We start from the raw sequence: 17,132 nt of genomic DNA, 5'->3' as shown, positions 1-17,132 counted from the left end.
GGTTGTGTCTCGGAACATATTGCCCCATCAATTGGGAAAGAGTGGAGTGGAGTAGGAACGGGCAAGTGTTGAACTAGAGTGATATAGTGCGGATCAGGAGGGGAGGAAGTAGACGAAGTCATGGGAGGCTCGTCCGATTGGACCGAAGGTATACCCCAGTAAGATAGTGAAGTGGTCTGTATGGCAGGATATGGAAGGGTTTGGAAAGGAAAGTTAGACTCAACAAAGACAACGTGACGTGATATGAAGATTTTATGAGTGTGGAGATTATAGCAGCAGAAAGCATTATGTTCAAGTGAGTAACCAATAAAGACACAAGGAGTAGATCGGGATGTTAACTTATGAGAGGCATAGGGACGTAACCAAGGATAACATAAACAACCGAACACTCGGAGTTTACGAAGGTTAGGGGGTTTGTGAAATAGTATGTCAAAGGGGGACCGGTATTGTAGAACTGGTGTAGGCATTCGATTAATTACGTAGACAACAGTTTGAAAGGCTGCTGTCCAAAAAGTTGAAGGCATGGAAGCCTGATGTAGAAGTGTGAGTCCAGTTTCTACTATATGCCGATGTTTGCGTTCGGCAGAACCAACTAGTTGAGGAGTATGTGGGGGAGACTTGAGGTGTTGAATGCCACAAGCTGAGAGATGGGATGCCAGGGCTTGATATTCACCACCATCAGAGTAGACTGTCTTAATGGTAGACTGAAAATAGTTTTCGACCAACTTCTGGAAAGTGGAAAAAATGCGAGAAACGTCAGATTTATAGGAAAGAGGATATATCCATGTGTACTTAGAGAAGTGATCTACAAAAATAACATAAAATCGGAACTTATCAAAAGATAAGATTGGAGTAGGACCCCAAACATCAGTATATATAATTTCAAAAGGTTTAGAAAATTAGAAAATTGAGCTCGCTAGGACGCATAGTTGCCACCCTTTGATAACTTAAAGGGTATCAGCGTGACAGCATTGATGGAGATAAGCCCTGTAGAAGAACAAGAAGTGGGAGTCCCTACAGGAACTGAAACATTAGAAGAAGTGCACGAAGACATTGTTTTTTTTTTCTTCGTTTTTTTTTTTTTTTAGAAGAATTGGAGAATGAGGGAGGGGGCTGCTGCTATAGATTGCTGCAGTAGATTGGGCAATCTACAACAGTGCCCAAAGTTATCGGCAGCTTCTGTGGATTGCTGCTTGCTGCAACAGATTGTAGAGACTGCAGTTTGCCGAAAGATGGTCGCGAAAACTGCAGCGATTCTCAAGATTGTGGTTCGCTGCTGTTGATTGCTGCTTGCTGCAGCGGATTGTAGAGGCTGCAGTTCACCGGAAGATGGCTGCGAAAACTGCAGCGGTACTCAAGACTGCGGTTCACCGGGAAATGGCCGCGAAAATCTGCAGTGTTACTAAAGGAAACTGTAGTGAGAGAAATCTACAGCAATTAGATGTAGACTATGGTTCGCTGCTGTGGATTGCTGCTTGTTGCAGCGAATTGGAGAGGCTGTAGTTCGCCGGAAGATAGCTGCGAAAACTGCAACGGTACTCAAAACAGCGGTTCGCCGGGCGAAAATCTGCAGTGTTACTCAAGGAAACTGCAGTGAGAGAAATCTGCAGCAATTAGATGTATAGAGAAAAGCGGCAGCGAAAGCTGCTGTGGTAGAGGAAGGAAGATGCAGCAGTTGCGGTTGCTGCTGGCTGGGAAGCGGCCGCGACAGCGAAGGAGGAAGACGCACCAGCCGTCGTTAAGCAAGGAAGACTGAGCGAGGAAGACACCATCGTTCGCCGTTCTGTCACGACCTTAGCTGGTTTTGCCTAAGGCGTGCGGCACCCTCGCGCGTCCGTCCGCAAAGGTCAGCCTCCCCGAAGCCCCCCCATTGTCCCTTAGGACCAACAAAAGAGAGAACGAGTTAAAGAGAACGCCTCAATCGGGATCCACAAGCAAACATGTCCGAAAAACACTTCATAGACTATGCAAATTACAAACAGACTTTACAAGCTCTGAACAGTGGCACAACAAAGGGTAAAATGGTCCATTACAGACCGAAAAGCTCTCGCACGTGTCCACATGACACAACCTTTATTTACAAGCCTAAAGAGGCCACCAACCCAACTAACATGGGACTATTTAGCCTTCGGCCGCCCCTCTACCTGCTGTACAAGGCATGAACATGCCAAAAGACAACGGACAGACATAAGCATTACATCCAACATCTTGTTTAGAAGTTTGTCCGTTACATTCTCCCCCACTTATCCCTTCGACGTCCTCGTCGAAGCCTTTGTGAACACTGCAACTCTTCGCCTTTGCTGAGTCTTCAATCTTCCGCTCCAGCTGCAATGCGCCTCCTGGCTCCCAGCTGCTCTTCGCTGCTGTTTCTGAGTAGTCGAACCTTTGATCCGCCATGCTGCTTCAACTCGCCAATGACTCTGACTCTGGTGTGGGGTTGGCTGAGTTGTATTGATCCTTGTTGATTCCTGCGGATCCACCAAATGAAGGAAAAGACCATCTTTACTGCGCCAGTCTCTCAAAATTTCCACATGCTGCTTGAACTGGGTGGATGCTTGTTGGAGCTTTAACGAGCATCGCCTCGCAAACTTCTGAAGTTTTGGGTCCTTCCTCCACAAAATCTGCTCATTGACTCTTCTTTCAGTTAGTTGTCACATCCAAGTAGGTTCGCATCACTTCCGCTTTCGATTGGCATTTCGTTGGGAAATGAAGCGGACAATCTACTCTCAGTAGCACTGATCACCGTTGGTGAGGATTTGATAACTATTGTCTTCCATTATCTTCGAAGGGTCTTTGAACTTGTGCAGAGCTCCTCTGCTGGATAGATAAGAGAATTGGGGTACTCGGTTTCGCCCATTCTCTTAAGAGTTGAGAAGGCAAAAGTTACTTGACTTCGCCCGCCTCCTCGAGGTTGTACTTCATGCATCGAGCTGGTTACTGGCCTTCGCCTGCTCTTTGCTCACACTTCTGAAGCACTTGAAGTGTTTGCACTCCTTGCGTTGAGTTAGTTACTGTGATTCACCTTCTCAATGCCATTGAACTTCTGGAATGCAGGAAGTTTTCACCCCAACTTGGAGTAATTCTCTGATAGATGAGGTCGCCTCTGGGATTGTACCGTCTTCTCCATCAACCCTGCCGCCTACTCCACTGAGTAGCAAAGGTACAGCACCGCGTACTGCCTGCTTCGTTCCTTGGTCGTGCACTCTTGCATGACCCGAAGTCCTTCACTTACGGCTATCTTGATGAGAAACTTGTTGACACCGGTCTTACGAAGTTTCTTGGCCTCTGCCCTTCAGCTTTGTCTCGGTACTTGGAGATTGCCTCTGCATGCTCCACCTCCTCGGCCCCTTTTACGACCAAGCGCTCTCCCTCCGTGAGAGCAAGGGATCAATGACTTGTACGGAAGTCCCGCCTCTGCGGTACCATGGCGCTGCCATGCCCATGACCCTACTATCCATCGCCTCGCATCTGTATCCCTTTTCTGCATGATCAGTAGAAATGTCTCTGTGGCACTCCTCTGAGTCCACCTCCATTCTGACTGATGCTTGATTTTGGGTAGCTAAGTCTCTCTGGACTCGTCGTCGCTTCCTCGCCCCTTTCGACCCCCTGCTTCAACACCACTATGTTCTCCAAGCAGTCCATTTGGTCGATGGAAAGACAGACTGCAACTCCCATGCATGGCCTCTGCCATCACGTTGTAGAGTTTGCACCGATTCTGTTCTCCTTAGCTTCCTTGGTAGCAACGTTCGCTTACTTGACCTTGTCCTCTGACTTGTCGGGCTCCCTTAAGCAAATATAACCTCTGGAGCAGTCCAACTCTCCAGCTGCTTCGATCATACCTCTGTATGATCAAGTCCCTCCCATGGAACTCACTGGTACTTGCATTCGAACTTTTCCCTTGGTGGAACACAGCCCCCATATGCTGATGACCAAGGCTTTCATCTGATGCAAAATTCGATGCACGCCCGGAAGACCTGCCTCTGCGGTACCATGGCCTTCACTCCTTGAATCCATAGCCCTTCTTGCCGTCGTGTTGTTCACCGAAGTGGAGCTCCCAGTAGCTCCCGATCATACCTCCATATGATCTCATCCCTCACGGGACTGATTGTGTGTATCGCATTGCCACGAACTGTTCCACCACGATCCGCTACACCATGTTGCCTCCTGGTGACATCTCCATTGCATTCTGATCCTTGTGGAATAAACTCGAATTGTGAACCCTCCATGTGTGGCCTCTGCCAATACATCGCAGGGTCCCTTCCACCTTCGATTTTGTTCGCTCCTCTGGCAATCGACCTTCATCCACCCACTCCTAGGTCACACATAGATGAAGCACCGCTCTAGGACAGTCCGTCGCCTAGTAGCTCTCGAAGTCCATCGACTTCACTGTAATCTGTGCACCATTGTCTGGATCCTGGGCCTCTGCCCCTACCAGCACAATCTCCGCTGCGCACTGCTTCCATCATAGCAACTCAAATGACAACACTGTGGCATATTCTTCCAGAGTACCCGCCTCTGCGTCCTCTTGCCCCGTGCTAAGGCCCTTCTGAACCTAACTTCGCCTCCGCAAATTGAGTCGCCTTAGTTCCTCCATCAAATGCTTCTCCGAGTTAAGGTGCATGTGCCGCGAAGCTCCCTTCATCTTTGGCACCATGCAAGATGAGTCCGCTCCGTCAGAAAGAAGGACCCATGGAACAACATGATCCTACTCTTGCCTCTGCAAGAGTTCATGTCCTTGACCTCTGTCTAAGGAAAGCACTGTGCCTCTGCTCCATATTCCAACTTCTATGCTGGCTCCCTTCATGCGGCTTGGGTACTTCGCCAAGTTACACCCAAGTTGCTCCGCTCCTCGTTTTTGCATTGAGTCGATGGTGGCCCTCGCGCCCACCATTCCACGGGTCAACCCTCCCTTGAGTTCGATCTCCACATCAACTCCAAGTGTGCCTTATTTAAGTTGCTTCAAGTTGCTCCCCCACTTGATCTCGCAATGCATCCTCCAATGCATTCTCTCAAGCGAGATCATGCGACGACTCCTCGCCGCTTGCTCAGTCCATCGAGCTTCGTGGAGTTGTTGTTTGTTGAGGTACTCCTCCTCAACATGTGAGGTCCGTCTCACATGATTCTCCCTCTCGAGAGCCGGGACTTATCCCTCCTGGATAACTACCCCGTTGGAGCAACATCTCTCTTCGTTTCGGAGACCACTATCCCCTTGGACTACTCCGATCTGCTGAACAAACTGTGCATTATTCTGCCTCCTGCAAATGCACTTGCTAGATTGCGACTCCACGTCCATACAGCCCCCGCTGCACCCCTCAAGGCCTAGCAACATGTTGAACTCATTGCACACTTCAACCTCCTACGGACGTATCCTTCACATGCCGAAGAGAAAGTTTCAATGCTCCATGGCGCCGAGTCTCGATCGCCTTGGGATGGCCACAAACATTCCATCGTCCGCATACAAGCCCATGCATGAGTACCAAATTCTTCGAGTTAGCAATTCCCCTCACCTCTGTGAGCTTTGCATAACTCTTTTGGTCGTTGAGCAACTCATTCCACCTTGGATGGTCTCATTCTTGCCAAGCACCTCGCTTGCCTAGAGCACCATCAAGTATAGTTGTCAACGTTGAGCCGTAGCTCAAACTCAGCCATCCCAACCTTTGTGCGCTCCAAATTCTTCCAAGCTTGCCTGTTCTCGTGGTGCCTCTTGCGCGAAGGGTTGGCCATTCCTCTGAATGCCAATCTCAGATGCTCGCTCCTCTGAGCGACTCTTTTCCCTACATCTCCATGCCCGTTTTCCCTCAAACGGTCGCGCGTGTGCTGATTGCCCTCAACGCAGCACCACTAGGTCCCCCACGTTTGCATGTCAAGTGTTTCTATGAGTGCTTGTCCCGCTCTGATGCCATAATGTCACGACCTTAGCTGGTTTTGCCTAAGGCATGCGGCACCCTCGCGCGTCCGTCCGCAAAGGTCAGCCTCCCCGAAGCCCCCCCATTGTCCCTTAGGACCAACAAAAGAGAGAACGGGTTAAAGAGAACGCCTCAATCGGGATCCACAAGCAAACATGTCCGAAAAACACTTCATAGACTATGCAAATTACAAACAGACTTTACAAGCTCTGAACAGTGGCACAACAAAGGGTAAAATGGTCCATTACAGACCGAAAAGCTCTCGCACGTGTCCACATGACACAACCTTTATTTACAAGCCTAAAGAGGCCACCAACCCAACTAACATGGGACTATTTAGCCTTCGGCCGCCCCTCTACCTGTTGTACAAGGCATGAACATGCCAAAAGACAACGGACAGACATAAGCATTACATCCAACATCTTGTTTAGAAGTTTGTCCGTTACAGTTCGTAGCTATTGAGGAGGAGGACACCGCCGTTAAGGAGGCGCCGTTGTGTAGAGGGAAGCGGCAGCGAAGGCTGCTGCGGTAGAGGAAGATGCAGCAGTTGCGACTGCTGCTGGCCGGGAAGTGAGGAAGACACCGCTGTTCGCCGTTCACCGCTATTGAGGAGGCAGTGAGAGAATGTTTTCCTCCTTGCGTGACGACGACGGAGAGTGTCTGCTGTAGGCAGCAAATAGGAGAGGGAGCAAGGCCGGCGAAGAAAAGCAAGATCGGCGATGAAGAAAGAGAAGAAGTGGATGAGCAGAGCCAGGCTCTGAATCCCTGTCTTGTGCTTCTTCAGTGACTCCGCTTGAAGCAGCCGCTTGGCCGCTTGGCTAACACACGGTGATACTGTTGTCGCCAAGGAGGAACTGCTCTGATACCATGTTAGAAAATAAATAAATAAATAAGTTGTAGAAGTAGTTGATTGTTATTAACATATCTTCCTTCCTTTTATACAGGTTAGAAGGGAGAATTTTGCTCAACAGATTAGAGGATTTCCGTCAACAGAGTAGAGAGATTTCCTCAAACTTAGGAAATCTCATCTACTTATGAAAAAGGATGTTCATTTTGTCGTCTGTGATTTCTTTCCCCACCGTCTGCCATTTTTTTCATGAGCATAACAAGATCGATATATAGATCGCAAACAAGAAACTTTACAGTAACAATAAGCTCTTTTATACAATTGATGCTAATTACCTAATAATGAGACAACATAATTTTGCCACTTTTTGATGTGTTTCTACATTGATGTAAAATGAAACAACACATACGAATAATCATGCCACCATCTCATTTGACATGTGTAATTTGTTCATCTTCAACACGATAGAACATGAAAAGGGAAAGAGTACAGGCTTGATACGATAAAAAGAACATGTTATTTCCCATGAGCGTGAAGGAGAATTCCTTGGTTTCTCACCAACATTTATTTCACTTTCCATGGCTTTTTAATTGGACACCATGCTTTCGCTCTCCTTCACAAATCCATCCCCTGTCCACTCTTTATCCGATTGCAAACCCTTCCTCACGGCTTTCCTCTGCCTAATCGCCTGCTGCTGCCGCTTCACCAAATCGGTGTGGGTGGTGAAGTACTGAAGGGAGACGCTGAAATAAAGTGAGAACTGCAAGTAAGAACTTCATAGTACAGAAATGTGGTAAGGATTCATGAAGGTTGGTTCAAAGTCACGAAAAGTATACAGTATAATGATTCGATTTTGATCTCATCTTTACATCAGGTAAACATGTATATACGATGTGCATATCGATATCCCTATACGATATATGAGTGGAGTGCACATGGATATCTTCTATCCCTGAACAAATGTGAAACTGTAATAGTTTCCAGAGCAAAAACATATACAATGTGCATATCAATATCCCTATACAATATATGAGTGCACATCGGTATCTTCTATCCCTGAACAAGTGTGCAACTGAATAGTTGCCAGAGCAAAAATTTGGATATCTTCTATCGCTAAATAATGTAGATTATAGACTATTTGTCCTTCTCAAGGGTCAAGCTTTGCAAAGACTAGATTCTGAGAGGGGCATATGCAATTTTGTCACATATAAATGTGTTACCTTATAAAAGAATCATAACATTGAAATGATACAATAATCCGATTAAATCTGATATAAATCAATGTCACATTAAATGTTATAATTATAGATGAAGTTTCAAGAACTTTGTACTTTTTTGATATGGTTAGTCTTGTTTGAAGACTCCACTAAAACAAATCAAGAAACTTTGTACTTGTATGCATTCATTAAAAATTTATGAATCTTAAATATCTTTTATTCCTCCTAATATCATGTCACTTCTAATAAAAGAAAACAGATCATACCCCCTGAAATCTTCTATGGATGAGAAGTTGTGTTTCCTCATAAAATCCTTCAGCTCAGCACAAAGCTTGTTGACAAGACCATAGCCATGCATCATTACACCTGTGCATACCTATGATGATAAGAACACAACGGTTAGCAAGCCATCAGCATGCAGGTAATGTAAAGCAGAACACTAAAATAGGAAGCTGAAATGACAGCTTCCATCGAAGGATGAGTTAGTCCTGTACTGATTGAACATACATGCTTCCATACTAGCAAATTCAAATGGTATTGTCATCCATACATGCTTTAATTTTTTCCACAGCTTCCTAAATAAGTTTCACACAACCTATTCTAAGGCTGTCAATGGTGAACGATGTCCCAATATTAAATAGATTAAGTGCATATGTGAAAATCATACAAGATCATTTAAAATTGAAGTGTATCGTTTTCAATATAAAGCCTACATAACTAAATTGTAAAACTGGGTTCCTGCATCGTCTAAAGTTCCACAACTTTGATAAATATTATTTTAATCTTCTTTCCATGAATGATCCAATATTGAAGCATCCAGTGTTTATTGAACATAAAGAGGAAGGCATTGAAATAACCTACAAAAAAATAGGGAAGTCAAAGTAGATAAAGGTCAAGAATCATTTAGTATATACAGCCTTGTATTTCTATCTCTAAAAGAAAAGATGTTTCTTGTTAATTAGAATTTAAAGCTACAGGAAGCACATAGCTTCTCACATATTAGGACCAATATTTGCATAGACCAAAGAAAAGTGTCCTCAAGGGACTCATTTCAAGGATGCTGCTTAGCAGCAATAAAATGAAGATATACAGGGGTATATATCCAACTACAAAAAGAGAAAACATCATGCGAGATCTTAAGTCTAAATAGAACCTTATCGAGCTATTCAAATTAACTTGTGGGCAAATGAAGTTAACGGCATACACAACAAAATATTTCTTTAAATGCTAACCTGAACAGTATTTGCTCCAAGAAGAATAAATTCAGCAGCATCACCACCGGTCTCAACTCCTCCGATCCCAGAAAGTGAACAATCTGTATTACCAAACTCTGTTGTCATCATTTTTGCAATCTGCATAACTTTTCCAAGTGCAATAGGATGGACAGCCCTTGCAGAGTAGCCACCAGGAGTGGAGTAACTGTACAGAGCAAAAGGAAAGAGACAAAGAAAAAGAAAATATGAAGCTATTAATAACATCAAGTGAGGCTCTGATTTGTCCAGTTGAGTAGCTATTAACTAACCCCTCGACACAGGGTTCAGGACGTAATGTATTGAGATCAATCCCCATCACGCTCATTATTGTGTTAATTGCAGAAACACCTTCGCATCCTGATTTCAAAGCCACCCTAGCTGGCTGCAGAAGGTAACATACAAGTTGTTGAGATTACTAGGCCAAAAAAGTAAATATATAGTAACTTTTGTCAATTTGGAGAAACATCTGAACCATTTAAACAGGAATTCACAAAAGCAACTTTCAGACGAAAGCACACTTCCAGAGATCATAATAGCACAACAAATATACCTTTCACAGTTATAGCTCATGGACTAGCTAGAACAAAGCTGACACACTGAAGACCTTGTTTAATTTTCCTTATGTTACAGCAGCAAGAACCAAGCTGACACATCAAAGATTTTTTTTTAATCTTATATCTCGGAAAAGGTTAGTAATAGATAACACAAAGCCCAATGGAAGCACTTTTGGAAAAGGTGAACTTTGTGCATACCATAAAAGCAATGGAAAAAGGAAGAAAAAATCTAGGATCAGAAAATTCTTTTTTTTTTTGAACCTGTTACACGAAAGAAATAAAGATTGCTTAGCCTTCTGACATTTGAACTCACTATTTCATTTAAACTGGGAACATGTACCCAAGATCATAGGCTGCTGCAACAATTGGAGGAATTAAACACATTTTTGTCTTTGATTTTCTCTTTAACTTCACGTTAGATGACACTGGAACATTAATATCTAAACTATGGTCTATAGTTAATAGTTTAATTTGATTAGATGGATAAGTATGAGATGGCACTGTAAGTCATATGCAAATCCATAAGCGAGAGGCATTGGATGAATCAAATATGTTGTTAGTTTGATTTGACAATTTGGATGAACATCAGATGACACAATTATATTCATGAATATCTAGGATAGCCAGGACTGAGAGACATTGGGTGATTTAACAAAATCAGTTGCTATTTAGACATCCATACTCTCACAATATATCCTACTTCAAAGTTCTGTCAAGTGATGACATGGTTTCAGAAAAAACTTCAAATAGCTTTATGAAATACAGCATGCAGATACTAACAAAGTACTAACAACAGCATGGTCCTTGTTGTGAACTATTTTCCAATCATAAACTAACCAAAAAGTTGACATTCAATAAATAAAATATACCTTTAAACAAATGCAAAACCCTGCATGAAATAAAATATTAGATTAATTTACACCAAATATCCTATTAAGAAGCATCATTAATATTGTTATAATCGAATAGCCATTTGTCAACAGCTGTAAGAAATAATGAATAAACAGTTGCCATCATCAAATTATATTTGATGAATGCTATCTGCAATTTCTCTTCATTAAGGAAAAGATAGTAAACTAAACATCGATACACTAAATGCAAGAGCAGATTACAATTGAAATTCGGTGCACTTGCTGACCTGACTAATATCTGTTATGTTTGGAGTCATCTTTGCCCAGACAGGTACAGTTGCTTTTTCATTTATCCATCCACATACCTCCTCCAGAAGTGTACAGTCTTGCCCCACTGCAGCACCCATCTTCCGCTCTGGCATCCCATGAGGACAAGAAAAATTGATTTCAAGGGCATCCTGATTGATAGAAGGATTAACAAGTTAAATTGGTTCATTCTAGATATTCAAACATTAGACAGAAAAGGGAAAAGAAGAAAATTACCACTCCAGTTGCTTCCACTCGCTCAATAAGTTCTTGCCAAGCATCTTTATTATATTCCTCCATAATTGAAGCAATAAGGACTCTATCAGGATACTCTTCTTTTAGTTGCTTGAACTCATTTAACATAGTTTCAAGAGGCCGATCGCTGATAAGTTCAATATTCTCCCATCCAATAATTGGTCCCTTTGCTGACCCATTTGATCCTGCCCGAAGCCGAGCATAACGAGGAGTCACATTCACTACTTTCGCAGCATCCAAGGATACCTGGCACGGAAAACACATCAATTTACTATAAAAAAAAATGGAAATCACTAAGAAAATTCCAACATTTCGTTTCCAAATTGAAGAATAATACTAATATTAACAAGGAAAAAAAATCAACAATGTGAGTAAATGGCTCAAAGAAACTGTAAAATTAACTGAATATTTCTTATTACGATAATGGAGTTGAAGAAATTCAAAATTAATTAGAAATTTTTCATCATAGTTAGAAAGTTTAAGGTTCTAGAAGTGGCACTGGTTATTGGTGTCAAGGTTTTAAAAACAACCTAAACTAGCCAGTTTGGACTGTTATCAGTTCGAAGTCAACCCCAATGCAGACCACTGCTTATGCCTTGTTTGGTCCAGAATGGAGTATTCCACCCAGTCACTGTACGGTGCTTACCAGATGATAAACATCTCAGTGCTGAACAGTTACCATAAAATTCCATGACAAAATATCTATACCAGATGATGAGCTTTTGAATTGTGTTTTTGTCATAAAGGATTGCAACTTGCTGGTAAGCCATATTGGCTTGACATAACTGGAATATATAGCGAAATAAAGGAGAGAGAGAGAGAGAGAGAGAGAGAGAAGTAAACAAAAGAAAAGAGAGGATAACCAAGCTAAAGACACATTGGAGAAAATGGAAGTTGCTTTTGTGTTCCCTTCTGTCTTTCCTCTTTTCAGAAGTAGATGCAATCACTTTTTTTTCTTTTTGAAAGATGATGTCATCACCCACAATGCCATGCTTCTATACGTATTAGATGGAAAGACATTGCAGGCATACGTATAGTATCAAACCTAGAATTTGAGGTAAAACGTCCCTTCTTATCTTGTAATCTTGATATATAATACAAAACTAAAAAAATATTTTTGTTATCAAAGTCGTGGTATTTGTCCAACAAAATAAACCAGTATATCTCCATCTTCAATTCCTGATCTACTACTTCATTTACGTTTGCTCTATGTCAGGTTCCAGCTGCACAAATGTGTCAGCCATGCACTCCAAGATCAGATCCATGCAAACTTACACATATACAGAATCCTTTTGTGATACCACCATTTTCTACAGGCAGAACTAGGATGTGTCCAAAATGCATAATAAAGTCAACCAGCACAGAATAGCTTACATCATCATGCTATTTAGCTTCCTTTCCCGTTTCTCTTCGATTTTATTTCATTGACGACAGCAAACGGACAGTACGCTCAAATGCCGCCTTCTTTGAAGATCTAAGAAGTGTACTAATAAAAAACAAAGATGCTCGAACTAGAAATTGATTGATCAAGATAATCCCAATTAGTTGGATGGATCATTCAACTTCCAAGGAATCATAACGATCATCAAAGATTAGTACAAGAATATTACTTTTCTCTAATCTATTTATATATAAAAAAGAATCTGTATCCTGAAACAGAGAATATAATTAAGATTCAGATTTAGAAATCTAATATCAGGATCAAATTCGATGCCAAATATAACCCAAAAACAAAAGGAACCATATAAAAAGGAAATCTTTTTAAGGAAGAAAAAGGTCAAGAACTCGGCTTTGCGACGCAGTGTAAAAAAGCAAAAGAACCGGATCGCACCGTTTTGGCTATGACGGCGCCCCACCCCTCATCGAAGGCCCTCTTCATGACGGTGTAGTTGGTCCCGGGCGGCCCGGACCCGATCACGAAGGGATTGGGCATCTCCAGGCCATTTACTCGAACTCGAAGGTCCGGCTCGCCCGCGGCGCCATCACCCCCTCCCGCCGCGGTGATCCGAACTCGGCGGAGCCGGAGATCTGGCCGAGCAGCCGCCCTCCTCGGCCCCAGCGACAAGTTGCTCCCCGCCGGCCCCCTTAAAGACAAAGTCGCCATTTTGGATCTGCAAGAACAGGAATCCGATTGCAAAGACGAAGCGAGACGAAGAGCTCGGACTTTTGTATTGCAAACGAGAACGATCCTCTCCAAATATTCTTTTAAATGAAAACCTTCAACTTCAACATCGAAACCGTCAAATAGCTACACCAACCGTTCATAATTGATCGGCGAAAAAATCAAATTCTTAATAGACCACGGAGAATAGTTGGAGCCGATCCTAACTCGTGATTCAGCATTCAATTCTTTACTCATTCAATCAAAGACAAATTCGCTTTCACAACTTTGTGTGTCGGAGACGGAATCCATATCTTTATATTCATTCATTTATTTCTTTGCAATTCTTGAAGTGCACAGATTCTGTTCACCATTATTCTTCGTCCAGTTTTCGTAACTCATTATAATATAAAAAATCATATTATAATCATACATATCGTAGAGATATAAAGAGATAATGGAAGCAAATGGTCTGCACACCTGTAGACAAAATAAATCATTACTATCTAATTAATATAAAATATGAATATAATTAAGAGAAGTGTCGCCGTCCGTGCCAGGTGTCAGTATGACACTACTTGACGTTGCATGTTCTATGGAACTTCGTATTATATATATATATATATATATATATATATATATATATATATATATATATATATATATATATATATATATATATATATATATATATATATATATAGAGAGAGAGAGAGAGAGAAGATTCATAGCCCATGGAAGCCCACGAAGGCAAGCCTAGAAAGAAGAACAGGGACTTTAACACCATAATTACCTCCAATTGGTCTGAGTATATTCTCAAAAACCATGATTAAGTTACAAGCTGCAATATGCTCAGCTCTAAGTATTCATGTTATGTTAGATTGTGAAGTCTCTATACATCCATCTTAATATTTTTATCTTAACTATATAAACATATGATGCGCCTAAAAATAATTTTATATATTTTTAAAAATATAAAAAATATTTGATGATCATATAAAACTTCTAATACCTCGTTAATTTAATAAAATAATGTTAAAATTCACAAATAATATCTTTATTAGTCGGTCCTAAAAATAGTTTATCAAACAAAATTTAACATATACGTATTTCCGGGCTTGTTATCTTCTCTTTTTATTGTTATTCTCTTTAGCTAATGCAACCAATTTGTCTAATGGGTTGACCCAATCAATGTAAGAAAGAAATATACATACGTTTTTATATAACTATATACTTCCTTTTCTAATCAAAATTTATATTCATCTGACATAAGGTTAATTATAATCAATAATGCTACTGTCAAATGAGATTCAACACACTCTTAACCTTCATTTCCAGTAGGAATGGCCTTTCAAACTTCCATCTTTATATTAGGAATGGCAATGGTGGCTCATTTTCCGTGACTGCTCATCCAAGGAGAGTTCTACTTGAACACTTAGTGGCCATAGAAGCCACTAAGCCAATACAAAGCCATCTCAAAAAGAACATTTTGATGATTGCTGCTATAATGATAACTAAATCTTGCAATGGCATCATATGCTATGAAAAATGATATACATACAGTTTTTGCTAGTTGCAATATTTTCTATATTTTGTTCAATAGAATGGTATCACTGCTAAGTGACCTTACAACGTAAGAGGCATGTCATGCCCTGTCGAAGCTAATGCTTCATAGTTATCTGAAGATGTAAAAGCTCTTGAGATTGACGATTATAAGTTATCTTTTGCATAGATTACCTCATCTGACATTGACATCAGTTCATATCTAAAACCATATTTTCTTGGAGCATGTCCATTCACTTAAATGCATGTTAATTTCTAGGTATCTATTGATCATCTTAATATATATCTTGCAACCAATTGTTAGAGTTTCTAGCTAGCTAATTGTGCTAAAAAGTAGAAGATTTTATACTTTAGTAGCTCTCTCACTGTATCATCCAAGAGACCACATCATCCGGACAAAAAATAGCATTATTAGTATAAGAAATGTTGTGGAAGCAAACACTAAGAATTAGGTCGACCCACGTAATCTAAAACAGCAGCTATCAGAATATTAAGATTGAGACAAAGATAGGGCATAGCACCAATACAGTCTTTGTTTAGATAAAGTGGCTTATGTAGATGCACAACTTGCATGAGATGGTGACAGCATAAGGCTGCAATAGAATACAATACAAGGCAAGAAATGACCTCCAAGATATGTGTGAAATAATCTTTATGAGTTTGGTTTCACTTGAGTAAAATACTATGATATGCCTTGAAAATGTTACTTTAAGATGCATTGTTTTATAGCTTATTTAGGTCAAGTTTAGGTCTGCTTTTGATTTTATTAAGCTAATTCATTTCAGATAACACTGCACCAACCATTACAACTTAGCTTGACCAGTCAAAAGGGAATGTTCTTGAGGGATGATCACTAACTGCGACTGCACTGTGGAAAGGGACAGATCAAAGAAGCAACCCCATTTGACTCTTGAAGAGACATGCCAATATCTCATCCCTGGGAATACATGAGAATTAAAATAACTTTAATGGTATATATGAGTCAACTGGATTGAGGTGCAGCTCTCCCAGTCATTTCAAGTGTTTCAATGCATACTGATCTCATATGGATCAGTCCTTATCAAATTATCCTCTTCCTTTTCTTTCTCCTTTTTCCTCCGGAGACAAATTCAGTGGTTTCAGTGAGCTCATGGTTTGCAGATTTTATGGCTTTCAGCAGCTGCAGACTTTTATATCGGCATATAAGCCACCGAATGGGGTAAAGCTTCAAGTGCAGAAACCGAACATGGGGGATCACCAGGAAAAGGCCGATAGGTGCATGAGTCATGAACACCAGGAAAAAGGCCACTTTGCTACCTGTGAAAGAGATGTTCAACTGCAATGCAAATGGCTGCTCCTCTTGTTGACCTCCCTAGTATGGAAGCTACACTTCTGTCCAAACCAAGAAATATTTATTGAAGTGATGGATCATCTCATCTGCCTCTGCCTTTACAGAAGAGATGGCCAAGACGTGCATGGGATGCAGTTGTACAGTGGGGTATCACTTCTTTAGCCAGAGTGGGTGTGTCTTGTAACCAATGTGCACTACGTAAAATACCAAGTTGGAGTCCAAAGTAGTATCTCCAACGTCTCATCTACTTCTACTTTTTCTTGTTACATATATCACTTCTCATAAGTTCACATCTTATGGACTCTTAGCCTTAAGTTCCTTAAAGAAGGGAAACATGGTCGGAGAAAACTTTGAAAGAGAGAGAGAGAGAAGAAAATAGAAATGGATGGCTTGCTGCGTTTCAGTTCATAGCTTTCGCTTGTTGCATTGAATCGATTGGCAGTATCATCTAAACGTTGATATGCTCACCGACAAGAGAATGCTTGATCAAATGGGTAACTTGAAGGCTCAATCGATTCAAGACTAGATAATAAATCTTATATATTTCTCCATGTTTTTTAAGCATGAATTTATTACGTTCTCTTTAAATCTAAAATTTGAATGTAAAACACAATCTTTATCTCCATGGCCATCTATGAACAGAAAGAAATGTAAACTCCAATGGAAGAAAGGGCACTTTTGTTGCCCTAAATTAAAAGTGGAGTCATAAAAAATCACTCTCAATTTAATTATTTTTTTACTAATCAGTATTTGCAAACCATGTTGAGTTAATTTGATCGAGCAAGTCGCAAGTTAGATTAGCAAGTTTTCAGGATCATTTTCTCTTTCCATGCAACATAAATTTGGCATTTTTACTACTTTGGCTATATATATATATATAGTATAAACTCCTTCTATGTTGGGGTTTGGGGATAGGTGTTGAGATTCCCATTAGCCCCATGTAATATGA

The 17,132-nt window shown here is 41.1% G+C and overlaps 1 protein-coding gene across 1 annotated transcript; it reads right to left on the bottom strand.

Annotated features, from left to right (window-relative positions):
* Positions 1–7,159: 7,159 nt before the first annotated feature.
* On the bottom strand, positions 7,160–13,330 carry LOC135588091 (dihydropyrimidine dehydrogenase (NADP(+)), chloroplastic-like). The gene is made up of 7 exons (XM_065080038.1): positions 13,021–13,330; positions 11,172–11,435; positions 10,916–11,086; positions 9,493–9,605; positions 9,203–9,389; positions 8,237–8,346; positions 7,160–7,496 (listed from the first exon to the last, which is right to left on the bottom strand). The coding sequence occupies exons 1-7, from the start codon at positions 13,291–13,293 to the stop codon at positions 7,340–7,342; spliced, it is 1,275 nt and encodes a 424-aa protein (XP_064936110.1). The 5' UTR covers positions 13,294–13,330; the 3' UTR covers positions 7,160–7,339.
* Between the last annotated feature and the right edge of the window lie 3,802 nt (positions 13,331–17,132).

The sequence above is a fragment of the Musa acuminata genome, chromosome BXJ1-8, assembly GCF_036884655.1.
Source record: "Musa acuminata AAA Group cultivar baxijiao chromosome BXJ1-8, Cavendish_Baxijiao_AAA, whole genome shotgun sequence".
NCBI lineage: Eukaryota > Viridiplantae > Streptophyta > Magnoliopsida > Zingiberales > Musaceae > Musa > Musa acuminata.
The sequence above is the reverse complement of the archived record's forward strand: the minus strand, read 5'-3'. Positions and strand labels throughout refer to the sequence as shown.